This window comes from Carassius carassius, chromosome 43 (genome assembly GCF_963082965.1).
Source record: "Carassius carassius chromosome 43, fCarCar2.1, whole genome shotgun sequence".
NCBI classification, from domain to species: Eukaryota; Metazoa; Chordata; class Actinopteri; order Cypriniformes; family Cyprinidae; genus Carassius; species Carassius carassius.
The window spans coordinates 23,326,179-23,353,473 of NC_081797.1; the positions used below are offsets into that span (position 1 = coordinate 23,326,179).

General features: G+C 39.2%; 2 protein-coding genes across 4 annotated transcripts; both read left to right on the forward strand.

Moving 5' to 3' along the window:
- The first annotated feature begins 285 nt into the window (after window positions 1-285).
- On the forward strand, window positions 286-15,549 carry LOC132124629 (nuclear factor of activated T-cells, cytoplasmic 3-like). The gene is made up of 11 exons (XM_059535736.1): window positions 286-703; window positions 2,667-3,807; window positions 4,191-4,353; window positions 5,284-5,483; window positions 7,048-7,220; window positions 7,404-7,544; window positions 7,700-7,755; window positions 7,903-8,029; window positions 10,924-11,745; window positions 14,974-15,090; window positions 15,125-15,549. The coding sequence occupies exons 1-10, from the start codon at window positions 622-624 to the stop codon at window positions 15,039-15,041; spliced, it is 2,973 nt and encodes a 990-aa protein (XP_059391719.1). The 5' UTR covers window positions 286-621; the 3' UTR covers window positions 15,042-15,090; window positions 15,125-15,549.
- Window positions 15,550-16,044: 495 nt separating this feature from the next.
- Window positions 16,045-25,634, forward strand: LOC132124636 (E3 ubiquitin-protein ligase AMFR-like). Of its 3 annotated transcripts, XM_059535749.1 has the most exons (14): window positions 16,045-16,092; window positions 16,570-16,894; window positions 16,979-17,071; window positions 17,608-17,772; window positions 18,975-19,127; window positions 19,233-19,273; window positions 19,362-19,494; window positions 19,956-20,089; window positions 20,493-20,603; window positions 20,684-20,874; window positions 22,433-22,536; window positions 22,635-22,769; window positions 22,876-23,057; window positions 23,636-25,634. In XM_059535749.1, exons 2-14 carry the CDS (start codon window positions 16,673-16,675, stop codon window positions 23,811-23,813), a joined length of 1,842 nt encoding a protein of 613 aa, XP_059391732.1. In that variant the 5' UTR covers window positions 16,045-16,092; window positions 16,570-16,672; the 3' UTR covers window positions 23,814-25,634. The 3 variants fall into 3 exon arrangements, with proteins under 3 accessions (XP_059391732.1, XP_059391730.1, XP_059391733.1); XM_059535747.1 differs by having other exon boundaries at window positions 16,063-16,894; XM_059535750.1 differs by having other exon boundaries at window positions 16,063-16,894; window positions 22,891-23,057.
- The last annotated feature ends 1,661 nt before the right edge of the window (window positions 25,635-27,295 follow it).

Sequence of the window (27,295 nt, forward strand, 5' to 3'; positions counted from 1 at the left end):
AACCTGGTACACGGTTCCTTACACTTCCGAAAATTCATCGCGTCCGCGAAGAGAAGTTAACACTGCTCCGAGAAAACCGCTGAGAACGCGAGATGATTCCTAGGGCACAGATGATTCGCTTCCCTGAAGGAAATGAAATCTGAGCTAAATAGCGCGCGGCACCCAGGTATACGATGCGTAAGCATGCGTGGGGCGGTGCCAAGCGCTATTTGGCCAATAGGATTGGCGGGATGGTATAGGGCTTCAGACATTCGTCACACCGAGAGGTGTTCCCATACGGTGACGTCACCGCAGCATCGAAGTGACCTATGAAAGGGAACTATAGCCATCTACATGTGCGGGAGACTCCAGATCAACACCAAACCCAGCATGGGATTATTAAACACGGCGGGAAGTCAACAAAGTCCGAGAAGAAACGACATCAAAGGCTCGGTCTGACCAACTTCTGAGGAAAAAGGGACATTTTGGACCGTGTGTTCCGGGTTTTGACACCATCTCTGTTTTGTCAACCAAAGTGACGCTCGCAGAAAGTTGTAGTGTTATAGTTGCGTTTGCGCACGCATGGACTTGTTTGTTTTTGTCATTTAATAGAAGAAAGTAGAGCTCCAGGTCGCTAATGCAATGACCACTAACTACAGAGAGGAGCTGGACTTCAGACTGATGTTTGGGGAGAGCATTTATCCGTCTCTGCTGGGCCACGCAGGTTTGTATGATACTTTCACCGAACGCGACGCGCGCGACGGTTATAATCAATGAAGCGCGTGCAGGCGTGCGAGGTTAACATGGGAGCGATAGTTGCGTGTTTCTTTACGTCAAGAATGTTTCACAGAAGTGGCCATGTTTGGATCTGTTTGTTATGAATAAATGAAACCGTGTGTTTCTAAATACTAAAAGTCACTTCCTTATCTTTCCGCATCAAATGTAGAAGTTCGTGTAGTTGACGCGCATAAAGAGGAAGGTCGAAGTCTAATCATGCGAAACATCTTTCAAAAACATGCATGTGTGCACGTATTTACTGTGTATTTGCGAATAATTTCGCTGTTTTCGTGTCAGTTTTCGTGTATACAGTACGTAGAACTACAACTGCTATTGTTGGCTTTGTACAGGCCTATATTTGTTATTGTTATTGGCACTGTAATCATATGATATTGTACTTCCCTACTGTATGCTGTTGTTATAATTAATGCAAGTTACTCTGTCCATTGTAATCCATCTTCTTCCATCTGTAGGTAAACTCAATTGATATGGTTGAACAGTAAATCACCTTTTTTATTGCTGGACTGTTGAAGCTTGAGTGCAATGAGGGTCTATAACATTATGTTAGACAGATAGCCTTATCAGTGTGACAGCATCCCTAGCTCGTGGATCTGTGTGAGTGTGTGATATTTATGGTTAGCTGCTGTTGCACTTCTGGCAGCTGTCAGTTTGCTCATGTGTCTGAATGAGCCATAAGAGCATCTCTCGAAATGCATGTGCTCAAGTGCCTACACTACAGTATGCCAAGTACGTAACCTATATGACCTTGCTTTGTTGGAGTACGTTGAAGATTTCTTCATGCTCTTGGGGACATCATTTCTTTGATTTTTGTTTGTCAGGGATTATAAAAAAAAAAAAAATGAAAATCAACAACTAAAAATATATAAGTACATTTTGCAGCAGGATATCGATAACTTTACAGCTTAATAAAGTTACTATATTGTTTTTGTCCTTCCTACTGAAATCAATCAACAGCACTGACCCTAAAAATTGTACACACTCCATCAGTGCACATTGTAATAAAGTTTGTTTCATAATCTTTCAATAAAAAGATAATAATTTTATCCACCACTTCATCTCTTAAGTAGTCATGTCATCAGAGTAGGCTTCAAAAAAATTTCATTGAGTAGGGGAGTCTGGATTTGGATAAATCAGTCTTCTCTCCTCTACATTAACTATGGCTCGTGTCCTAGTATAATAAGACATTTTAGAAATACAACCCAGCCCTCCTTTGTTAACTGTTGCTATGTCCGACAAGCAATGTGGCTCTCACACTACACATCATGTTCTAATGCAGTAAAAATACATCACAGAGCAAAGAGGAAACTGACAACACTCCAAGAGACAAGACAGAGAAGTTGCTTCTGGTATAAAGAATGGCCTCAGCTTCCAAATTTCGCCATTTACTAAGAAATTGAAATAATAAATACAGTTTTGTGGCTTTTTAATGTTTTGTGACAGGTCGCTGTATTACCTCAGTTCAAGCAGTGCACGTGAACCAACCTTTTCGTATTTACTTAAAGCGCAAAATTAACATGTATGTATTTTAAACTGCGGAAAGACGTCAATATGCATAATGTTTTCACGTTTAAGTATGTTTGTGTTTGCGTTATGAATGGCCAGATCACCTCTCAGTTAAGCTCTTTGTGAAGAATCTGTTCCCAATGGATAAAACAAGTCCTACTTCATTACAAAAAAATTAGGGGATATAAATCACTTTATGTAATCATAGTCTATGCCCATCATAGGCTACATTAAAAAAAAAAAAATCTGCAGACTGGCTCTGACTTTCGTCAGCTGTAAACAAGGCAAAATTCTGTGCAAAAGTCTGAAGTGTATTCCCACCTTAAACCAGGTGAGGCATATCAGGTTGTCTTGTGATAAAAATAACTTTTTCCCTGTTACTCTAGAATCCAGACCGGATGATGATCCCAACTGCTACCCTCTCTTTCCTCCTGGGCCTCACCATCCCCCAGAACAGCAGGACAGCTATGCAAACCAGTCTTATGGCACCCCTCACCCAGGTTCCCTCCAACCCATGGAGTCTCCCAGCAGGGTATTTGACTGTCCTAGCATCCAAATCACCTCTATACCAGCAAACTACCACCAGGACCTGGGCGCGCACCAGTTAGATGAGTTGGCAGGTGCTTGTGGGGAAGCCGGTGCTGGGTCTCTATCGAGGGACCAGCTCTTCCTGCCATTGGATGCTTCCTACAGGGACACATCTTCACTGTGTCCCAGCCCCTGCAGTAGTTTGTCCTCCCGCAGCTGGTTGTCTGACGCCTCGTCCTGCGAATCCTTCTCGCACATCTACGATGATGTGGAGGCAGAGCTGAATGAGGCAGCCGCTCAAGTTCGGCTGGCTTCTCCTCTAGTATCGCCGCTGCCGTCTCCTCTGCCGTCCCCACTTACTTCTCCCCAGGCGTCTCCTCAAGTGTCTCCGCTTGTCTCTCCCTTTGGTTCTCCTCTGGCTGCATATGGAGATGACCCTTGGTGCCGTTACCAACAACATCATCAGCAACCTCTACAATATCATTACGCCCAGTCGCTGTCGCCGTATCAGTCACCCCGCACCAGCATCAGTGAGGAAACGTGGCTCAGTCCCCGTCCACAATCCTCATCCTCGCGGCCTTCTTCTCGGCCAACATCTCCATGTGGAAAAAGGCGACATTCCAGTGCAGAGGTCATTCCCGGTTTGGCATCTCCGCACCTTTCCCCCAATGTAACACCATCTCACTCTCCTCGGGGGAGTGTCACTGAGGAGACATGGTTGGGAGGTGCCACATTTGCCCCCTACCAGTCCCCTCCACTGGAGGTAGACATCCCATCCAAAACAAGAAGAACGTATCAGACCGACCACAACCAGCATCAAGTGGCTCTGTTGCCAGAGGACTCAAGTCTTCAAGACTCAGGTCTTGCAAATCCATCGCTAAACTCAGGCATAGCTGTGTCCCTCCCCAGTTTAAAGAAAGAGGACATAGTGGAACATTTCTTAGCCGTCCCAACACACTCTTGGGTTAGACCCAAACAAGTCAGCACTCCTTTATACAGGTAAACTGCATGCACATATTGGACTCAGCTGTTCATCTGTTGGTTTTGAACAAGAGTCAGGGTTACTTCAGGGGTCTTCAAACTCTTTCCTGGAGGGCCAATGTCTTGGACAGTTTAGATCCAACCCTAATTACAAACAACTGAATCAGCTGAATAAGGCCTTACTAGGCATGCTAGATACTTCCAGGCAGGTGTGTTAAAGAAAGTTGGGGCTAAACTGTGCAGGAGTTTGAAGACCCCTGGATTACACGTTTTTGGCCTTGTTGTGTCATCATTTATGAACCTGTTGAGGCTATAGCAATGGGTGTTCTGTTTCATTGGCCAGTGCTCAAAAACAACAGCCACACTTGTTACAGCTGCTGCTGTTTCTTTTTCTTACCCAGGTCCACATCTTTACCTCCACTGGACTCTCCTCTGCCCAGTCAGTGTGGCCAGTGTGAGTTAAAAATGGAGATCCAACCTAAACCTCACCACAGAGCCCATTATGAGACGGAGGGCAGTCGAGGGGCCATTAAATCAGACTGCGGAAGACACCCTGTAGTTAAGGTCAGACTTTACACCAGTACTTACCCCCACAGTACTTACTAGTACTTACAATGGTTTATGTTTGGGCCCTGGCCACAGGTTTTTTTGTTATGTTTTGTTTTTGTTTTTTAAATGGGAGTGAAAACCTGTTTGGAAACAGTCATTTTTACTATTCCATTAGGCGTCACTTGTGAATTATTCATGGGATTTCATGTGATTTATTGATTATGGTTAATTATTGATGGAGTATTTCATCCATCATTGCCGACTTTTCTGTGTTGTTTTTGTTAGTCACACAGCATGCAGGCTGTATTGTGTGCATTTTGAACTTGCACAGCGGTTTTCATTGTTCTGATAAATTGAGAATGAGTTCCATACCTAAAGGTTTGTTGCTCATCTGACATCTGCTCTAGTACAAGAAAAAGTAACAGATTATTGTTTGGGTGTATTTAATTATTTATATTAATATTATAATATTAATTTGCATTGTTATACATTATATTTTTAAAGCTGTATTAGATAGTTTAGGTATTACTGGTTAATGATACTAGAATTTACCAATGAGAGAAGGAGAGATTCATGTGAGAAAAAGCAGCCAGTCTTATGGACAGTACTTTTGATCCAGTCAGCTTGTGGTATTTTTAACAGGGTGCAAGCTAATGTTACATGTGTTTGACTGTTTGTTTACCCTAGCTACCAATGATACGACCATTCCTGACATTAAAGGAACAGATGTTGCAAGCTTTTCAGGGATAATCACATGATCGCCAAGATCGTAAACAAACTTTGAATGTTGGTTTGAAATGTCAATCTTATATGGGTAACTCTGAATACTTTAAGAGCTATAAAGCATTAAAGTTTTGATGGATAATGGCTAGATGTATCTAGGAACGATTTATTTGGAATAACCGGTTACATGTTTACTCATATAGTTTCTTCTTGCGTCTGCAGCTAATAGGGTATAATGAAAAACCCGTCAGCCTGCAGATGTTCATCGGGACAGCGGATGAGCGTTACATCAGGCCACACCTATTCTATCAAGTGCACAGGATTACTGGGAAAACCGTCGCAACGCCGAGTCAAGAGACAGTGATATCCTGCACCAAAGTTCTCGAAATTCCTCTCCTGCCTGAAAACAATATGTGTGCCAGGTACCTGCCGAACAAACCTCTGATTTACATGCACCCTGCTCTGCATGCACTGTAGACAGTGCTTTTTTGCATAAATGATGTATTGACATGGCTGACAGTTCTGTCTTTATATCAAGAAAATGTTAGCATGGAATGGAAAGTATGTGAAATTCAGAACACTTTTTCCATTTGACTTTTCAAGAAACGAATAATACTTTTAATAAACATGTTTTTATTGATTTACACTCAATGTTATAAATGTAGTTATATCAGTACCCCAATTAATGTTGATTTATTTTTCATATTTACTTCATGGAAGCCGACATATTGAGATCACATAAAATAAATCTTTTTTTTTTTATCCTGGTACCCAACTTATTATCTGGCATTTTAGTTAAAGGGATCATCGGATGCCCATTTTCCACAAGTTGATATGATTCTTTAGGATCTTAATGAAAAGTCTGTATCATAATTTGGTTAAAAATTCTAAATGATAGTAAAAAACCAACAACACCCTTTTTACCCTGTCAAAAACAGCTCTGTTCACAGCCAGCCATTTCGACGCATCTCCCTTTAAATGCTAATGAGCTCTGCTGACCCCGCCCCTCTCTTCCGAGCAGCTCTCTATGGCTACGTCTACATTAATCCGAATACATTTGAAAACAGCATTTTCATTTTGAAACGCTCTCTCTTTCGTCTTTGCAGGACTGTGATATGAAGAGAGTACAAAATAACACATCTATAGCAATAGTGTAAAAGTGCATAGCACATTACGTGCACAATACCAGTATAAACACGGATATCTATTGATATAATATGCGTCACATGACTGAACTTGCGTCATTGTTTTCAAAATTCTCAGTTTTCACAGTCCACACTACAACACGAAAAATGTTTACAACACGTTTTCAAATTTATCCAATTTGGAGAGCGTTTTCAAAAGCTTAGTTTTCCTTGATAAAATGGCATCTCAGTGTGGACGGAAGGCCAAAATGGAGAGAAAAAGATGCATTTTTAAACTAAAACATATTAGTGTGGACATGGCCTATGAGACTGTAAACCTTAGGTGAGGTTTTGACCGTGAATTTTGACGTCACACAGCCAATAACCTGAGAATGGCTTGATTTTAAAAAGGGGATATTATTTATCTAGTTTTATCTAGATTTTTACCATTATGGGGTGGATGTGCACACACACTGCCAACACACATTTCAGTTCAAACATGTTTATTTAGTGAATTTTGCATCCGATGACCTATTTAAAAAACTAAAAACCGCTGATAACAGACTTTTCTTCAATTTCTTCAAAACTTCTGTTTTTGCATGATGATGGATTCACCCACATCCATACTGGCCAGGCTTTTAATAGAAACTTTTCTAAATTTCGATGATATTCAGTAAATGCATGTCTCATGAATATACAAAGTGAAATTCATTTGAAATGGGATTTATATCTTATAGTTAAAAGTTGCTCTAGGCCACTGGAAGCAAACAGCACCAATTATGTCACTCTGGCTTCATTTCCATAGATAACTGCAATTTTATGATATAAACACAATTGAACTGACTTTTACCATCCTTGAAAGCATTGACTGTGCTGGGATCCTGAAGCTACGGAATTCAGACATCGAGCTGCGGAAAGGCGAGACTGATATCGGGCGTAAAAACACCCGTGTGCGTGCTGTGTTCCGTGTCCATATCCCTCAACACAATGGGAAAGTGCTGTCACTGCAGGTGGCGTCCATACCTATAGAATGCTGTGAGTTCTCTCTGTGATTATATATCTTCTATGTAAACAATTTTGGTGGAGCATTTTTCTTTTGGATACAATGTTCATATGCACTTTGAACATGATGTCGCCATGATTTTGAAAATGTTGCCAAGCCATAATGATGAACATTTCATCTGCAATTTACAGCTATTTTCTTTCTCTGTTGACTAGCTCAACGATTAGCACAGGAACTTCCCCAAATCGAGAGCTTTAGTCCCGCCTGTGGATCTGTGAATGGAGGAGAAGAGATGCTTATAACAGGACAAAACATTAATCCAGAGTCAACAGTTGTCTTCCTAGAAAAGGGCTCTGGTACGTGAAATCATCTTTTACATTAACTACTTTCACAGCTAGTTCTGCTGTAATTAGGAACAGTTCTTAGATCAGTAGTCTCGCAATACATTTTGGATGACAGTTTATGTTATGTAAAAACAAAACAGCCTTTGTTGTCTTTTTTTCCATTCCAGATGGTAAAACACAATGGGAGGTCGATGTGAGGGCTTTACAAGAAAAGAGTCAAAATGTAAGCACAGAGTGTTTTTGATTTTGAAATAAAACCCTGAAATTCCTCAATTTATTGAACATCATATTATATGTTAAATACAATTTCCATTGAGATCTGTAATTACAGGTGTCTCTGAAGTTTTCTCGTGTTCCCATTCCTGTTTAGACAAGCATAGTAGTAAAGATTCCTCCGTACTACAAGAAAACCACGGCTTCCTCCACCCAGGTGCAGTTCTATGTTAGCAATGGCAAGAGGAAGAGAAGTGCCTCACAGTTCTTCACCTATCTTTCAGGTAATTGCCACACTATCAGCATGTCTGGTCCACTTTGGTGGCAAGAACTGCCAGTTAGACAGCAAGAGAAAGTCCAAGTAATATATCACAGACCAACTACAATTAAAAACATGTATTCTGAAGATGCAATAATATCCAACTTGTTCATCAAGGCAGTAGCTCATTCAGACTCTATGAAGGTTTGTACAGTTTGCCCAGAAGCAGTTAATATAAATCTGGTCCCACTATATATTTAAGTGGCGTTAACTACCATGTACTTACATCCAGAAATAAGTACAATGCACTTATTGTGTTCATACTGTATTGTAAAACACTTCTGCTGCTATTGAGATGGGATATGGGTAAGGTTAGGGACAGGTTTGGTGCTATGGGTAGGTTTAAGGGTGGGCTAAGCTGTAAGGGACTGGTCAACAGTGTAAATATAAATGTAATTACATAAATTAAAGCTGTAATTACATGCATTTGCAATATAAAAACATGCATGTACACAATATGTGCATTGTACCAAAATTTAAATGTAAGTAAAGAGCAGTTAAAATCACTTAATATACAGTGGGACCAAAAAATATATGTAGAAAATATATCTTAAAGGGGTCATATGACGTTGCTTAAAAAGAACATTATACGGTTTATAGGTTCAGGAAACCGTCCTGTTTAAATGTGCTGCACACACTCAAATATTTGGGTTGAACTGTTCTGGGACAGTGTTGTAAATACAACGTAACCACTGATTTCTAGTTGTGTCCTAGTTTGAAAGCCCAAACAAAGTATTTTCACTTTCACAATGAAGCACAGCGTCTCCACGACATGACGGTGGTGGTAACAATACTGCAGCAAAAAATAAAAGTTACACCTTCTTTCTTTACGTGAATATTTGGGCAATGTTATGCAAATCTTCCCACATCGTGACGTAGACATAGAGGTGGACTCGGCACTTTTCATTTGTTTCATCTGCATTTTGTAAAGCAGAATACAGTAATGTTTGAAGAACGACAGACGCTGTCTTCACTTTTAATCAGAGCACAGAACAGCTTTATCACAGGCGCATCTCAGCTCATTAACACTCGCTCATCTCTCCCACATTAACCATATAACAGTTTCACAATGATTATAAAGTCTGTGTGCTACACTACATTCTTTATTATTAAACAATGTAATTAGAGCAACTACAGTCTACATTAATTGACACATTCTTAGGAAATAGTGGGTTCATATCGAATTATCAGAACTACTTCAGTAAGACAGTAATATGCTTTAACTGGAAACCTAAACTCAAAACCTTGATATTTTGAGCACTCATTTGAAAATGTACACATAACGTGTCAATCATACTTACAGGTTGTGGTTCAGAGAGCTTGCTAGCCCAAATTAAGAAGATTAGAAGCCAACGAAGATAAAAGCCAAAATTTGAGAAGTAGTTGTTGATGAAATGACATGCACAAAACAAAAGGTTTGAATTGTATTTCTGTGGTATCCTTGAACACAGCGTTATCACAACATGATGTAAGTGTTTGTGGGCAGGTCAGACTCTGTTCGTATTTCGTGAGCAGGTGGGGATTATGCAAATGTGTTACCCAGAGACGTACACCGGTAACAGGCAAAAGATTAGAAATTATAATGACTCAAGGCAACTCGAAAAAAAGTTGAAATATCTTTATCATGCACTTTTTTTGATTAACAACTTTGCAGATTGTTTTCATTTAAGGATAGCTATACGTTATAAACTGCAAAACAGATATTTTTCAAAAACCCATATGACCTGCTTTTTCAAGTGTGTGTTCACTCTCTTTGAGAATTTGTGTTAAGCAGAACTAGCCAACTCTGCTTCTGGAAGGCTGCAACCCTGGAGAGTGTAGCTCTAATCAAACACACCTGAAGCAACTAATCAAGGTGTTCAGTATTTATAAATAACAGGCAGATGTGTTGAGACTGAAGATCTGCAGTAAGTTAGTGGCTACCAGTGTAGAGGCAAACCCAGGGCTGCCCAGACTTGTTCCTGGGGACCCAGTGTCCTGCAGAGTTTAGCTCCAACCCTAATTTAAATGGATAGTTCACCCAAAAATTACAATTCTGTCAGTGATACCCGCCACATGTCGTTCCAAACCCATAACACTTTTGTTCATCTTAAGAACTCAAATTAAGATATGTTTGATGAAATTCGAGAGCTCTCTGATCCTCCACAGTGTGCAAAGAAAACATTAATATTTTTTTTTTAACAATTCTCCTCCTCATCCCGTCTGCTGTGGTTCACAGCCATTTTGGAGAGAGTATCACGACGTATGCGCTTGCTTCTTCTTTGTATGTAAATGACACATGTCAAGTGTTGGCATGCACATCCATTGTTGACATGAAGAGGAAGCAAGCACATGCGTTGTGATACTCATAGTCATTATTTTTGTTTTCTATGTGAAAAAAAAAAAGTATTCTCATAGCTTCGTAAAATTACGATTGAACCCCTGGACTATTTTACTTATGTCATTGCTAGGTTTATGGGCCTGGGACGACATAAGGGTAAGTAATTAATGACAGTTAATTTTCATTTGTGGGTGAACTATCCCTTTACCACACCTTAAGCAGCTAAACAAGGTCTTTAGACTCACTGGAAACTTTCAGTCAAGTGTGTTTAAGCTGGTTGTAGCTAAACACTGCCGGACGTTGGCTCTCCAGGAGCAGGATTGGACACTCCTGGGCTAACCAATCTTTCATCTAGTAGTTTGGATGTGTGTGTGTGTGTGTAATACACCATGGCCATGTTGTCTGAGATTATTGTAGAGCTGGACTAATTTATTTCTCAGATGGTCAAGATAGTATATCTATTTTAAAATTATTTCAAAAAATGAAGAAATGTTCATAAAGCTAATCTGTAATGTGCTAAACGACCTTCTTCCAAGCAGCGCAGGTCAAGCAGGAGTTTGGCATAAGGATGGACCTTAACACCAATGACCTTGCAGGGCTGCATCCTACCTCCTCCCCAGCAGGTCTCACCACTATTGGAGAACCAGTTGCTTTGGACGAAGTCCAGCCTCTTGAGCAGTGGCTGCTGTCTGAAGGGACAGTCTGTGCTCCCTCTTCAAGCCATCTCAGTTACTCAGCTCAGGATCCTCTGTATCTGAGCCGCTCACTTCCACCAGACAGAAGCCTCAATGCTGGAGCAGATCTCCACCCTATGTTTCACCCCTCATTGGTGAATTTCAACAACTCTTTGTACCAAAAACCTCAACAAGATCTGTCTTACAAAGGACAGCCTAGTCTTCCGGTGCCTGGTGGTTCACTGCAAGGCTGCAAGTCACTCCAAATCTTAGCAGAGCAACCAAGGTCTCAACTACGCAAAGGATACCAAGGCATTCCTTCAGAACACAATCATAATCTCCACAACCTTGGGCCTGCCTCAGTGTCCAATACACCCATGATAACTAGCCCAAATGTGAATACATCTGGTCTGCATCCAGTGGATCCAGTGCAATTCCCACAGTCCTCGTCTTCCCAGGGGCTTCCTCTTTCCCATCAGCCTACTCTTCCCAAAGTGCCTTCTAACTCACCGTCTGTCAGAGAGAGTTTGATGGACCCTCAACCTTTAGGTGCATCTCTTCAGGAGTCCAGCAAAAGTTACAGTATGTCACAAGATGGAGAACGCCTCAACGTTAAACAGGAACCAAAGGAAGAGAAAGAGCTAGCCTTTCCGTCCATAGGCCTACAGGATATCACTCTTGATGATGGTAAGACTCCAAGGATAACCATTTTAAAGCAATGAAGATAACTGGACAATGTTGATTACCACATAAATTTGTTTTGATAAGCAAAACTAGTCTACAGAACAGGGGTCCTCAACTCTGGACCTCAAGATCCACTGTCCTGCAGAGTTTAGCTCCAACCCTAATCAAACACACCAACACAAACCAATCAAGATCTTCAGTATTTTGCAGGCAGGTTGGAGCTAATCTCTGCAGGAAAGTGGATCTTGAGGCAAGGGAGTCCCCAAAATAAATAAAGGTCTAGCCATAAGAACTAACATTAGGTCTTCTTCTAAACTTGAAACAGTAATCCCAATTAGGGCTGAAACGATTCCTTGAGTAACTCGAGTAACTCGATTACAAAAAATGATCGAGGCAAATTCCTCTGCCTCGAAGCCTCTTTTAATTTATTTTAAATCTCACGTCAGGTTCTTTCGCAATAATTTTTTTCAATGTGACACAACACGTTTACGTCACCCACAAAGCGGAAGGAGACACAAGCGCTGCGTCCGAAATTTCATACTGCAATGAGTCAGCAGTGTTTTGATTTGAGGGCGCGTGTAAACGTAAAGAGAACGTCGTGGCGTGTGTCCATTGCAAGAGAGCTGGCATACCACAACTAGGGCCTTATGATTTCCGCAATGCAGAAAACACGGAGGGAATCGCGGAATCCAGTCATAAAAACGGAATTTACAGTTTAACGCGGAATGGCACGGAATTTGCCCAATTTTGAATGAATTAATCAAAAGTAGGTCATTGCACTTACATCAAATCACGATATGGACTAATATCTGTAAATATTAAGCTGGAACAGTCTGTTTAAATATGAATCCTGCATGTTCTGTGTGACTCTGTTAATGAATGGAGCAGAAGCGCTTCTTCCTTTATTTACACACACTGAAGCGCGCGCGACGCTCCGGTGATTTCAGCGTCTGCTGTCTCACTAAATAAGGACGTGAACACATGAACAACATCTCCAGAACTGCTCTGACAGTCACTTCATGAGCATTTGACCGTTTGATTTGAGTAAAACTAGCGTCACATCACATACACAGAACTGTAAAGGTACGTCAACCTGTCAAAATAAAAGTCTGGTTAAAGACTATTGTTCAACGTTGTACAGGCTACTACTAAAAAAAATAAAAAATCACACAACATGTCTTCCATTTTTCAATTTTTTATAGTAAATCCCATTTGTTTACCAAAAAGTTAAGTTAATTTTCAATAATTAAAAGATAAATTAATGTTTTATGTGTTTAATGTTTAATGTGCATCTCAGAAAATGCTTTATTTAAAACCCCATCTGAATGGCACTTAAATGCACTTAATTCATCTGTCAACTTTATTGTCATTGTTCACAGTACAAGTACAGACAGAGAAACAATGGGTAATAATTAAATGTTTATTTTTGATGTATGCATTGCATTCTATGCATTTCAAAAAACAAAAATACTTTTTTTTCTAAAAAAGGAAACTTAGTAGTCATTTTAAGAGACCCAGGAGTCTTATTTTCTCTTGCATAACTAATATTGCACTTTAATTAATCAAAAACACATTTTAGCCGATTACTCGATTAATCGATGGAATTTTTGATAGAATACTCGATTACTAAAATATTCGATAGCTACAGCCCTAATCCCAATACTAACAAACAAGATTTAGACAATTTTGCTACCGAAGCAAGCAACACATACAAGCTTCACATTTCTGCTTTTAAACTTGGTAATCAAGATTATGCCAAAAATGTGGGTGACCTCCTTAAGTGATCCAGAAATAAAGGAAACCATTAACAGTTTCACTTTAAAACCAGATATTACAGTGATTGCATGTTTATTCTAGACAATGTTACCTGTTTACATGTAATACACACTTACTGTGTCTCATGCTGGATCAATAACTCACCCCAGGATGCAATACCAAAATATGCGCTAGCTTTGTGGCATATGATAACCAAGCTTTTTGTTTACTCTCAAGAAAATCTGGCCGCTGCCACCCCTAGTGTCTGGAAGCCTGTTTAGTTTGGGCCTAATTATAGTCCACTGTCCCACAGTGTGGCGGGAGAGAGGATACTGGCATTGTATGGAGTCACTGAAAGTGCTAAATATACATTGAAGGCTAATCCACCGCTAGTTTTACGCAGCTGTATTGTTACAGTCTTACACTTCACATAAGATGATGCTGCCATTAGCCTGGAAGAAGCACATGGCCTTGACTGAACTTGGTCTTTGTTAAAAAAGCTGTCCATTCCTTGTGTTTATTTTTTCTTTGGATAGAATAGCATTGAATACATTTATAATAAAGTTATTTTTACCAGAACGAGATGTTGCAAATAAAACAACATAAAATATTAAATAATGAGAATAAAGTAATGTTTTTATTTTATTAAATATAGAAACATAGGGTTTAGATTAAATATGAAATTATATATTGCACATTTAAATCATAAATATTTACATTCATAATTAGCCAAATTAGAGTGTTTGCGGCACTCTTTTTTCTTTTTATTATCTGGCCCACTGTTACTATGTCTCAGCACTTCTCCGTGTTAGAGAGGACAGGTGCAGTGGACTGGAATACCCCTGTTGAGTGAGTGCTGTTGTCCGGCATCATGCTCCCTTCACTGCCAGGGTGTGTGTGTGTGTGTGTGTGTGTGTGTTGTCTTTCATCTTCGCTCAAACAGATTCTTATCCAAATGCACAGCTACCCTTTCTGGCTTAGATATATTTATAGCCCACACTGTATACTCTGTTTCCCATTTCATATGCTTAATGGATGTCATGCCGTAAATAACTTATTGTGTGTTTAAAGTGTATTAATAGATTTGCTTGGTTATTGGAAAGTCAAAAAACGAGTGTTATTTCAGGAACTAGTTGAAGCTAGGTTTGAGCTATTGAGTAAAAACCCTAAATATAGCTCAACAGGCTACTGTATTAATTCAAACTCCGCTTCAGCCTCTGTGGTTTAACACCTCTGTGCGAATGCTTAAGTGTGTTTTGAATTAAATAAGACCTGCAGGAAAACCCCTAAGAACAACACTGCCCTCAGATGGATTTAATACACTGTAGATGGGCAAAATTGAATTATGCATTATTAAAATTAATTTGATGTTATGTGTTTTATATAAGTTTGTGTTGTGTGTGTGTGTGAGAGAGAGAGATAGAGATGTGCCACTAAGTATCTCATATTGAATTGTTTGCTTTATTTCCTTTGCAGTAAGTGAAATCATTGTAAGAGACTGGTTTGAGACTCCAGATTCAGGGAATGCCAACAGTGTGCCGTAGCTTCACTCCTGGACAAAATGTCCCAGCGATTAGAAGATCAATGGAAAAGGTGCATCCCGCATCGGACGTCAGCACTGCTACAGAACTGATCATCAGAGAACTGGACATCTCAATGTGACCGTTTCAATCTCAGCATCTTGCATTACTGCACATTTAGAAAAGATTTTCTATGAGCAATGCCATGCACATAAAACATTCTGCCTTATAGAGGATGCATTCAATCATTATTATTTGTAATTGTATATAGTTTAGTTTAGTTTTTTTTTTTTCTTTTGACTGAACATATCAAATGTGAATGTAAAATATTTACCAGTTAGTTTTTGATTCAATACGTGCCTTAACCAGACAGGCCTTTTATTATCCTTTTGAAATGATTTGATGGTAAATGTAAAATCTATTATCGAAATGTATGATAATCATAAGAAGCATAAAATGAATTATTAAGATGCAAATATGCAGCATATGCGCATATAAAGCACAATCCCATGTTCGAATATGCTAAGTGTTACCTGTTTAGCATTTAAGAAGAAATGTTACTCATACTTTTACTGTTGACATGTCTTTGTATTTATGATTTTTTTTCTGAACATAAAATACATTTTGTGACCATCTTCATTCTTCAAGGACTCCTAAAAAAAGAAAAAAAAAGATGTTTATTTTTGTAAAAAGTGGGTTCATCCCATAGGCGTAATGGTTTTTATACTGTACAAAATGTATTTAAAAAAAAATACTTTTCACATTTATATATAGAAACACACACACATTAATTTTAATTCAAGCCTATAATGAGTTTACAGTTAGCTTCTAGTAAAAATATTGTCCATTATTTGTGTCAGAAGTACCATAGTGCTATTTTAGTCCCAGTATCTATGATATAAACAACAACAAATAATACGTAACGCCTAGGCTATTCTGACTGACCTTGACTGTGGTTACTGAGGTTATGTTTCTGCTATTTAAATGTTTCGTATTCGTTTACACGAGAAGGACCGCCTTCTGTCATATAATCACCGGAAGTTCAACAGAATGACGTCAGAGGCAGCGGAAACAGGTATGAGGGACAGAAAGTGCCAGAAACAGCCAGAGAAACAGATCTAAACACGAGATTTCACCCTTTTCTCTAAACCAAGCAGATATCAGACAGATCGTCGAGCGACACTGGGCGGATTTAAAGACCGTCTGATGACTTTAAGACACTGTCGTGTTTTAACCTTTGCGTAGCTACAGCAGATTAGCCTCCATGCTAATGATAAATAATTATATGCTCTTAAAAAAATAAACATCGGTTTTACGATTCAAAAGAAGTGAATTTTACTCGCCGTAATGGGGTTTAAACGTAATACATAACGGTATATTGTAATTAGGAGTTTGTTTATAGAGTCTCCTGCATGCAAACAGAAAAGGACAGGTAACGTTACCGTAGAGTTGACACACAAGCGCCTGTATTTATATAAACACCGCTTTCAGTTTGGGCTCTTAGGTCTTAGCCTTTATCTGCATTAAGAGGAGTTTAAATGTGATTGTGTAGGACTTGCTGTCGTCTGTAAAAGGACACTGGGACTAGTGATCAGATCCAGGGTCCAGAAGAGACAGTAAACACCAGATACAGTCGAAGCTAAGCAGCAGTCAGGATGCCTCTGCTGTTTCTGGAGCGCTTCCCCTGGCCCAGCTTACAGACATACACCGTCCTGAGCACACTTCTGCTGGCCGGGAGCATGCTAAGTGCCCACAGCTCAGTCAGAGACTCAGAGGACCCCCACAGCCCCCCTGAGGAGGAGCTGGAGCTGGACCGCCCCGGGAGCGTGCTCTCTCGTGTGCTGCTGATCCTCATCACAGACAGCCTCTTCGTCTGGGTGTGTGACACTCCTGTGGTGTAGATTTAACCCCACACGGCTTGATCTGTGACTGTCTTTACAGGAGTTGTCCTGTTCCCGCAGGTGATGGTGAACACGGCGTGCTGCATCCTCATGTTAATCGCTAAAGTGATCCAGTGCATCGTGTTTGGGCCGCTGAGAGTCAGCGAGAAGCAGGTAGGAGTCCTGTATGAGGAGAACACCGCTGCAAGTGACCGTAAAGCATCCAACTGTGTTAGGAAATAACATGCAGTCTGTCTTTACTGCATGCTCAAATAATAAATAGACTAGATTCAGCACTGACAAAAATACATGTTTCTTGAGCTGTAAATCACCATATTATTATGATTTCTGAAGATCATGAAGACTGGAGGAATGATGCTGGAAATACAGCAGAGCATCACAGAAATAAATTACGCTTTAACAGAGATTCACATAGGAAACAGGCGCAAGGTTGTGAGTTCGATTCCCCGGGAACACATGAGGGGTAAAAATTGATAGCCTGAATGCACTGTAAGTCGCTTTGGATAAAAGCATCTGCTAAATGCATACATGTAATTTTTTTATTTAATTTAAAAGCAGCCTTGGTGAGCAGAGGACACTTCTTTCAGAAACCGTTCCTGTAAGCGTGAAGCGTTGCACATGTGAAGGTGTGCTGCAGATTTCCACTGCGCTGATAGACTGATGTGCGTCTGCTCTTCTCCGTCTGACAGCACCTGAAGGATAAGTTCTGGAACTTCGTCTTCTACAAGTTCATCTTCATCTTCGGCGTGCTGAACGTGCAGCGGGTGGAGGAGGTGGTGCTGTGGTGTCTGTGGTTCTCCGTGCTCATCTTCCTGCATCTGATGGTGCAGCTCTGCAAAGACCGCTTCGAATATGTGAGTCTTCACCACATCAGTAAACACTAGTGCTCATGAAGACTGGAAGCTGTTATTTATAGTAGGACTAATAGATGAATTGATTCAGGAAACCATTAAGCCCACTCTACATGGCGAACTGTCAGAATATCCTGTTTTGACAAACATCACTATTTGCTTTTACTGCCAAAAAAAAAAAGCAATTATCTTTTGGAGGATCTGAGTACGGTTAAGACGTTTATGACTGTTTTTCCTGGCTCAAAATATGAATTGAATTACCTACCTTCCTCCTTTCCTTGGCGGCTTCCTTTCTTACTTCCTTCCTGTTTCCGTCATTCATTCTGATCCTTATCTGCTCTCTCTCATCCTGATTTCCTTCTTTCTCTCCTCCACTCACGCTAGTCTTCTACCTTCCTTCTGTTTTCCTCTTTATTTACTGTAGCTGTGTCTCATCTTGATTACGTCATCGGGGAAGTCTCATTTAAGAAAAGTCACCGTTAACTTCCAAAGTAAAAAAGAAATGATAATATTTGAAACGTCACAAAGAATAGGTCCGTTGTCTTAGGGTTACTTTTCTTAAATAAGAGGTCTTTAATGACATATGCAGCCTTCAAATGTGACACAGTCCGTCTCTTTCCTTTTCGATCTTTCCTTCTTCCTCACCTTTTCCTTCTTACCTATCTTTCCCTTCCTTCTTCCTTTCTCTCATGTTTCCTTCTTTACTTCCTGCCCTCCATTATTTTACTTTATTTACTGCCTTTCTTACTAGATTTCTTCTTTCTCTTTTGTTCATGCTTCCTATCTTTGTGTTTCCCCCTAACTTCCTTCCCTCTTTCCTTGCCTTTTTATTGACTTCCTTCTTTACTTCCTTTCCTTTTCACTCTTATTTACTCCCAGCATTTTCTAGTTTTCTTCCCTACACTCTTATTTCCTTTCTTCAGTCCTTTCTTTCCTTTGTTCACTTTTATTTACTTCCTTCCTGACTTGCTTCCTGTTATGTTTCATTCCTTCCTTCCTTTCTTTCCTCCTTTGTTGCGTTTGCATTAACTCTTACCTTCTCTACCTACTTGCTCATTTCTCTTCTTCTTTTCTTTTTCTCCATCCTCTACTCTTCCCTTTCCTTCTCGTTCACTTCCTTGCATCCCTGTTGTTCTGTATCTACCCTCCCTCCGTCCCTGTGTCTTTATTCATGTGTCTCTGTGTTGTGTTGTTCTCCGGGGCAGCTCTCGTTTTCTCCCACCACTCCGACGGTCAGTCATGTGCGAGTGTTGGCTCTGCTGGGGTCTGTTTTGGCGTGCTGTGGCGGTCTGGCAGTGCTCTGCGCTCTGGTCGGGCATTTTCACGGCATGCACACTGTCGCTTTCATGGCAGCTGAGGTAAGAACACTTCACAAACCTTTCTAAGTGACCGTAAAGAGAAAAGTGCTTGCATGTTGGTACGTACATCCTGAATGAACCCAAACCTTGTCTCCTGTCCTGCAGTGTTTGCTGGTGACGGTGCGCGCAGGACACGTCATCATACGGTGTGTGCTCGGTCCAGAATACGTTCAGATTCGCTCATCGTGAGGGAGGAGAGGCGTGAATCTGAAGGTTTCGATCTGTTGTCTACAGGTACTCCATTCACTTGTGGGACCTGAACCATGAGGGGACCTGGGAGAACAAGAGCTCCTATATCTACTACACAGACTTCACCCTGGAGTTAACCCTCCTCTGCCTGGACCTGATGCATCACATCCACATGCTGGTGAGAGAGAGAGAGACTCGTGTGACTGGTCCAGAGCCAGTCCTGAGTCTGGGCAGGTGTTTTCAGTTATGAGCTGGATTTGGCTTCAGTCTCAATCATCTCGCTCGCTCATGCAGTTTAAAAACCCTCGCGTATAATCAGTGAAGATGCTTACATTGTACGATGAATAAAGCTTGCACACACATCAGCCCTGTGTTGTTTATGATGAGAGTCAAACAAAACTCATCCGAACGCCTCTGATTGGACACTGCATTCATAAACTCGTGTATGATTGGTTATAATGCACAACACTTTAAAAACACGGAAAAGGAAATATAATGGAACAAATAAGCCCTAATATTAATACAATATTATTACTAGGCTGATAATAATAGTAATGGTCAGAGGCATCAGCTGCAGGTGACATCTCTGATCCTTCGGTCTCATGTGATCATGTGTTGTTGTTTCTCTCTCCCTTGCAGCTCTTCGGGAACATCTGGTTGTCCATGGCTAGTCTTGTGATCTTTATGCAGCTGCGCTATCTCTTTCACGAGGTGCAGAGACGAATTCGCCGCCATAAAAACTACTTGCGTGTTATTGACAATATGGAGGCCAGGTGAGGAGCCTCACCGCTGAAACAGGCACTGGGTTATATTGCTCAACTGGAGAGTGAAGCTGCTGAAGTAGATAAGATGTGGCGTAATGGGTTCAGCTTGTGGCTGGAAACCAGAAGTTTGCACAGGACATCACCTCTGACCTTTGAAAAGCTGCTTTGTGTGTGTACTTATATTAATAGAGTTAATCAGATTCATTCTCCAGGTTGTATTTCTTTGTATTGTTTCTTTCAAACATGCTAAGAATTATTAATGTTAATGTGAAATGAATGAAAAAATACTGAATTTCCACAGTTCTTAGCATAGTCTTCATGTGCATCTCATGTTTGAGTGTGTGTTATGAATCAGACGTGGCTGATGATAAGCAGACGGTGTGTGCTGACATGAACTCCTCTCCTTGTGCAGGTTTGCTGTAGCAACGCCTGATGAGCTGCTGGCTAATAACGATGATTGTGCCATCTGCTGGGATTCAATGACTACAGCACGCAAGCTGCCCTGTGGACATCTTTTCCATAAGTGAGCTATAACCCCTTATTGTCAGCACTCTAGTCTTCTAATACTTCAAACGTTAGTCTGACCATATCGTTTATGTCCAGTTCCTGTCTGCGCTCTTGGCTGGAGCAGGACACTTCCTGTCCCACGTGCCGTATGTCACTGAACATTAATGAAGGCGTGAGAGAGAGAGACGAGGGTCAGAGGGCACCGCTGGATGATAACATGGCCGCTGGACCGGGAACAGAGCCCCGGCCGCACCTCAACCAGCACAACCACTTCTTCCACTTCGATGGTGAGCCGTCTCTTTACACATTCACACCAAATCCAGACCAGTGACTGAAAGACAGCTATAGCAGTGGCTTCATTAGAGCTCTTCATGTTTAAGACGTTTAAGTTTCATTTGTACTAAAGTGCAGTGTGTTCCAAATTGAAGTAGTGTATATCAGAAGAGAAGCCCAAAAGAAGGAAGATGTAAGCAGACAATATTAGGCCGGTATATAACTGTTTGAAAATCTGTAATCTGAGGGTGCAAAAAAATCTAAAATACTGAGAAAATGTCCTTTAAAGTTGTCCAAATGAGTTCTTAGCAATGCATTTTACTAATTAAAAATTATGTTTTGATATATTTATGTTAGGAAATTTACAAAATGTCTTAATGGAACATGATCTTAATATCCTAATGATTTTTGGATAATTTTCGATAATTTTTACTCTGAAGTATATTCCCAGTCGTACTCACAATTCTGAGTACTCCAGGGTGATTATGAACATGAAATCATCCAGCCATGGCTACCCGTTTCACAGAAATATAAAGAGGAGGGAAAACCAAGCCCAAATTCCCTTAATCATCCATCACAATGAGTAATTCAGTACAATAACACAAACCTCAGAAACAACACAGAAATGGGTCACTGAGCTCAAAACCAAGCTTCATCTAAGGCCATTCCAGTCCTCTGACCTGAACCCTGTAGAAAATGAGAGGAGTGAACTGAAGAGGAGAAGCTGGGAATCTAAAGGGTCTGGAGTGATTCTGGATGAAGGAATGGTCTCTGATCTCGTCAGGTGTTCTCGAACCACATCAGGCATTATCGGAGAAAATGTAGACCTGTTAAACTGGCAAATGGAGGTTTCAAAAAGTATTGAATAAAAGGGAGTCCATAATTGTGGCTAATGTGTATTAGAGAAAAACATTATTTCATAATGATATTTCCCCCCATTTTAAATTCTTATTATCCAATGAAAGGTTCGAGGAACTTTTTAAATAAAAGATCAAAAGGATTAACAATGCAGATATAATTTCACAGCCGCCTTTGATCATATTTACCAAGGGGGCTGATATTTTTGGGCATGACTGTATGTGTGGCAAGACAAGGATTTCACACCTTTAGACCAAATACAGCAAAACTAGCACTATAATATAACATCTGGCATATTACAAAAACACTGTTTCTGGAAAAGAACATCTAGTACTGTTAATGACTAATTCTGAGAAACATTATTACTCAGGCAGTAGTTGGATGATGTCCAATATCGAACAAACACCGGTGAAGAAGATATATATGCATAATATATATTTTTGTAGAATACTACAAATATTAAATTTGAACTGAAATGCATAAAAAAAGGTATCAGTAATGAGTAAATAACTTATTTTTGATGAGGATTCATAGAAGCATAAATCAATAAACAAGTCATAAATGAACACATGGATATGAAAACCAAAAAAACATTACATCGACTGTTGGATACACCAAATATATTATTCTTATTTTTAATAACCTGTGAAACTATTAGGCTTATGGTAATTAAAGCATCATATGGTATATTAATCTCCACTCGTTCACCCTCAGGGTCACGCATTGCCAGTTGGCTGCCGAGCTTCTCTGTGGAGGTCATGCACACCACCAACATCCTTAGTATCGCACAGGCCAACAACTCGCAGCTCAATGCCATGGTGAGTCCTCCTGCTGGCCTCCAGCGTGTTTACAAACAGCCTCATCTGTTCTCCACATGTTTCCATGTTATAAACCTGACTTTCCTTGAATTTCACAGGCCCATCAGATCCAGGAAATGTTTCCACAGGTCCCTTACCATCTGATCCTGCAGGATTTACAGCTCACTCGCTCCGTTGAGGTCACCACTGACAACATCCTGGAGGGCAGGATCCAGGTGCCTTTCCCAACACAGGTGAGGTTAACACCTCTACCAAAAGGTGTTTATTAGCTGCTAAAATAATGTATTGCTTGCATAGAAACTAATTTAAAAGCATGTTTCTCTCCTCTCGCCTGTGGAGCGCACACCCATACAGATAAACACTTCTCCTGAAGATTCAGCGGGTGCCAGCAGCAGTTCAGAGGTCGCTGCCCCTGAGGTGGAAGACTTTGAGGTGCGGGGGAGCCGCTTTTCCAAGTCCGCAGATGAGAGGCAGAGGATGCTAATGCAGAGGAAGGAGGAGCTACTCCAAAGAGCTCGCAGGTGAGTCTCCCTATAACTTCTTAAAAAGTGTGAGCTGAACAGCTTGGACTGCATTGCTCTATTTTGCATGAAAGCCATCTTCTCACTACCACCATCTCATTCGTTTTGTTTGCTGAGTTTCACCCCCTAGTGGCCTTTGCACAGAAATTTGAACTCCATTCTCTTTATTCACTGTGATTGAATGAATTATCAGTATATCCACACAAAATAAATGTTCACCGATACGTTTGAAGTAGCAGGTTTTCTATGGCTAATAAAGGTCACAAATTATTTAATTCAGAGAAGGTTATTTATAACCACCCATTTTTAAAGAAATGGTGTTTTGAAGAACAACATTTCAGTGGGAAAACGCCAAAAATCTTTCAAATCTTTTGAATATTTTAACACAAACAAAGCTCACATCGGGTCAGAAAATTCTGATCCACGCAGCACTGGTACTAAAATCAATGACTTCCGGTCTGTCATATATCAGAGATAGTGAAAAGCTTTGCAGTATCTTCAGTGATCAGTGGGAGTGCCCCAAGGCTGTGTTTTAGGTCCGGTTAAGTTTTAATATAACATTGTTCTCTCTTTGTTAGACGTTATCTACATAGAAAGTCTGATGAAGAAGATGTGTTTTCCGCCCCTGCCAATGATACTGATGATGTCATGCCCTCCATGGAGGATGAAGACTCAGATTCTGTGACTTTGAGGCGCAGACGACTGGCGGCTGCAGCCGAGAGACGTATACAGAGGCAGGAGCCTCCCCCATTCTGAATCAAGCAAAAACAAGCATGATGCGCCTATGGTACAGCCATGCCATCATTCAATTTTGGGCAGATCAATGCAGATTTGTGCTAGATGCAACTATGTATGCACCCATCAAACATTTCAGTTCACTGTCCATTGAAATAATATATGGTCGTTGCCGCACCAGTGAATTAAAGTACAGTTTTGACAAGCCTCAAATAAAAGAAAGACACATGCATCTTTTATTCATGTGTTTTCCATAAACAACATTTTTAAAATGTCAGTACGTAAACAAGAGCATGGTTTGGACAGCTGTTCAAATATGTAAAAAAAAAAATTTGGTTCAGGAGTTTGATTTCTTAAACGTGTTTGTACGAATCTGAAAGTTTTAATAATATTACGTTGCCTACTAACAGTTTGACTCTAGAGCTTAAGCAACAAACAACATGCTGGGCTTGATCTGTGTGGTGAACTTTGTTTCTTTTGTCAGCGAATATCCACATGATTTTTTGCTGTTTAGCATTTGAATCTGCCTTTAAGACGGTCGGCTCATGCTCTGGAAAAGAGACTCTTCTGAGTGGCAGCCATCTCTTATGCTTACAATGCCATCCCAGAATTGTAGAGTGTCCGATGACCGTTTAAAAGGAAAGTGGCATGGATCCTAGTGTCTGTTCTCACAGTGTTTGCTCTGTGAATCATAAAAGGTGTTCATTTAGTCACATGATCTTGTTTCTCTAGTGTTGTCATTCAGAACAGACATATTTAATTCATCTCTTATTTTGAACTTCTAGTGAGGAAATGTTCATGTTTTGTGCTGCAGTAAGGGAGAGGCTAACAGTCAGGGTAGATGTTGTTTAATTTAGTGAAATGAAACTGTTCAGTGTTGTTCTATTGTAATTTTCACAAAACTCTTTCATTAGGTTCAAATTAAATGGCGCATCTGCCCTGACCAAAGTCCTTTTGATTTGTTCACACATAACACACTTATGGTCATTAGGTCAGCTTTGTAGCTTTTTTCGTGTTTTATTCTGTTTGTATTTGAATGGTTTTCAGCGTACTAATGCTTATAAATGCTTGTTTTTGACCGGCCCATAGCATTCATAATGCGTTTCACAGGATAATTCAGAATCGTGCATGTTGAGTTTGAAGTGAACAAGCTATTCATCTAATAGCATGTGACTTTTAATTAGCATTTGCCTTCTGTTAAATAACCGTAATCTTAAGTTCAACCATCAAAACTGTGACCACTTACACACAATCTTATTGGCTTGATGGCCTGTTTGTCGACCTTGAAAAAGAAGTACATCTTCAGAATTGTCTGTTTTACACTGTGAATCTATTCTATCACATGTTTTTTGTGTCACACATGGATGTTTTGATCTTTTTTATTTTTTTTATAACTTTCATGTGGACGTCTTTTTCTGTGCATGGAATCACTGACTCTTTGTTCATATTTGTTTGCTGGTCTATTTCCCAAAGACTCTCCTCGTGATTATGATTTAGCTGGTTGTTGTGATTGTAATGACCGCAGGCCAATGTAGAATATGTTTGTTTTGGTTGCACAGATGCACCTTTCAGCAGTATTTCTTAAAAAATGTATTAATTAAATGTCCACTGTGATTCAGATAATAATAGATGATTCGATGGGCGGTCAAGCTGTTTGCTGGAAACCTGAGGGAAGCATTGGATTGCTTTATGTACACAATTCATTCATTTGTGCCTCAAATCACAGTGGATCAATAATACTTTGATTTGTGTAAATAATTTTGTAATAAAGACTGTAAAATACATGTGAAATTACCCTGTACAAAATAAAAGTCACAGCTGCTTTAGAAGCTTTTACCCACATTTCCCAGTGGACCAGTGTGTTTTCTTTTGAATATATACAAAAACACAAGGAGCATATAAAAACATTACAGGTGGCTCCCCTGAGAGACAATATTCCAGTTTTTCACCAGTCAAGTCTAGAAAAAAGAAACACAACTTTAATTCAGATTGACTGTTCTTAATTCATAACACTACAAAATAGATCTACTTCATGATAAAATACATTTTGAGGTGAAATTATATACTGCCATTAAAAAAAAGTATATATATATTTGAAATGTTTTTCTATTGTATACAGTACAGACCAAAAGTTTGGAAACATTACTATTTTTTTTAAAGAGTTTTGAAAGAAGTTTCTTCTGCTCATCAAGCCTGCATTTATTTGATGTAATGTAATATTGTGATATATTATTATAATTTAAAATAATTGTTTTTAAATGTATTATACTTTAAATGATCATTTATTTCTGTGATGCAAAGCTGAATTTTTAGGATCATTATCACATGATCCTTTAGAAATCATTCTAATATGATGATTCATTATCAAAGTTAGAAACAGTTCTGCTGCTTAATATTTTTTTCAGAACGTGATACTTTTTAGGATACTTTGATGAATAAAAAGTAAAATAAAAAGAAGCTATGTTTTTAAAATATAAATATTTTATAATAACAATATACACTACTGGTCAGTAATTTGGGGTCAGTAATTTTTTTTTTCTTTCTTTTTTTTTAAATAAAATCAATACTTTTATTCAGCAAGGATGTGTTAAATTGATAAAAAGTGATAGTAAAGAAAATATATTATTAGAATATATATTATTAGAATTTCTTTTTTTTTTTAATAAATGCAGTTCTTTTTAACCTTTTATTGATCAAATATATGAGACAGCAGAACTGTTTCCAACACTCATAATAAATCAGAATATTAGAATGATTTCTAAATGATCATGTGATAGACTGATGTTACATGTGACACTGAAGGCTGGAGTAATGATGCTGAAAATTCAGCTTTGCATCACAGGAATAAATTATTTTTTTAAAGTATATTCAAATAGAAAACTATTATTTTAAGTTGTAATAATATTTCACAATATTACAGTTTTTTTCTGTATTTTTGATCAAATAAATGCAGGCTTGATGAGCAGAAGAAACTTCTTTCAAAAACAAAAAATAGTAATGTTTCCAAACTTTTGGTCTGTACTGTGTGTGTGTGTGTGTATATATATATATATATATATATATATATATATATATATATATATATATATATATATATATATATATATATATATATTATAAAATAGAAAACATTTCAATTTAATATATTTCAATAACTTTGCAATGCATTAACGTTTCAAAACATTAGCTTTATACTTCATACTTGTATAGCTTTAAACTTGGTAACCATAAAATACTCAACATCTAATGTTTTCATTGCAAAATTGAAATGTTTGGTTACCGAAGATAGAATAAACTCATACAGGTTTAGAACAACGAGAGCTAAAGAAATTATGTTATTATTATTATTATTATTATTATTATTATTAATTCAAATCGCATTCAAAAAGTGTTTAAGTTTGGGGCATGTTCAGTGTAAAACTAGCATGTGTGTTGATTGGCACTAGAGGACGCCACAGAACAATTTACGAACAAGAACTGACATTTAATCTGAACCGAACGTT

Bases quoted from the DNA above. Each gene is read 5' to 3' on its own strand.
- LOC132124629 (XM_059535736.1), top strand. From the start codon at position 622: ATGACCACTAACTACAGAGAGGAGCTGGACTTCAGACTGATGTTTGGG. The intron at 704-2,666 runs GTTTGTATGATA...CTGTTACTCTAG, and splicing joins GTCTCTGCTGGGCCACGCAG to AATCCAGACCGGATGATGAT. The intron at 7,221-7,403 runs GTGAGTTCTCTC...TCTGTTGACTAG, and splicing joins GTCCATACCTATAGAATGCT to CTCAACGATTAGCACAGGAA.
- LOC132124636 (XM_059535749.1), top strand. From the start codon at position 16,673: ATGCCTCTGCTGTTTCTGGAGCGCTTCCCCTGGCCCAGCTTACAGACA. The intron at 17,773-18,974 runs GTGAGTCTTCAC...TCTCCGGGGCAG, and splicing joins GCAAAGACCGCTTCGAATAT to CTCTCGTTTTCTCCCACCAC. The intron at 19,495-19,955 runs GTGAGAGAGAGA...TCTCCCTTGCAG, and splicing joins TGCATCACATCCACATGCTG to CTCTTCGGGAACATCTGGTT.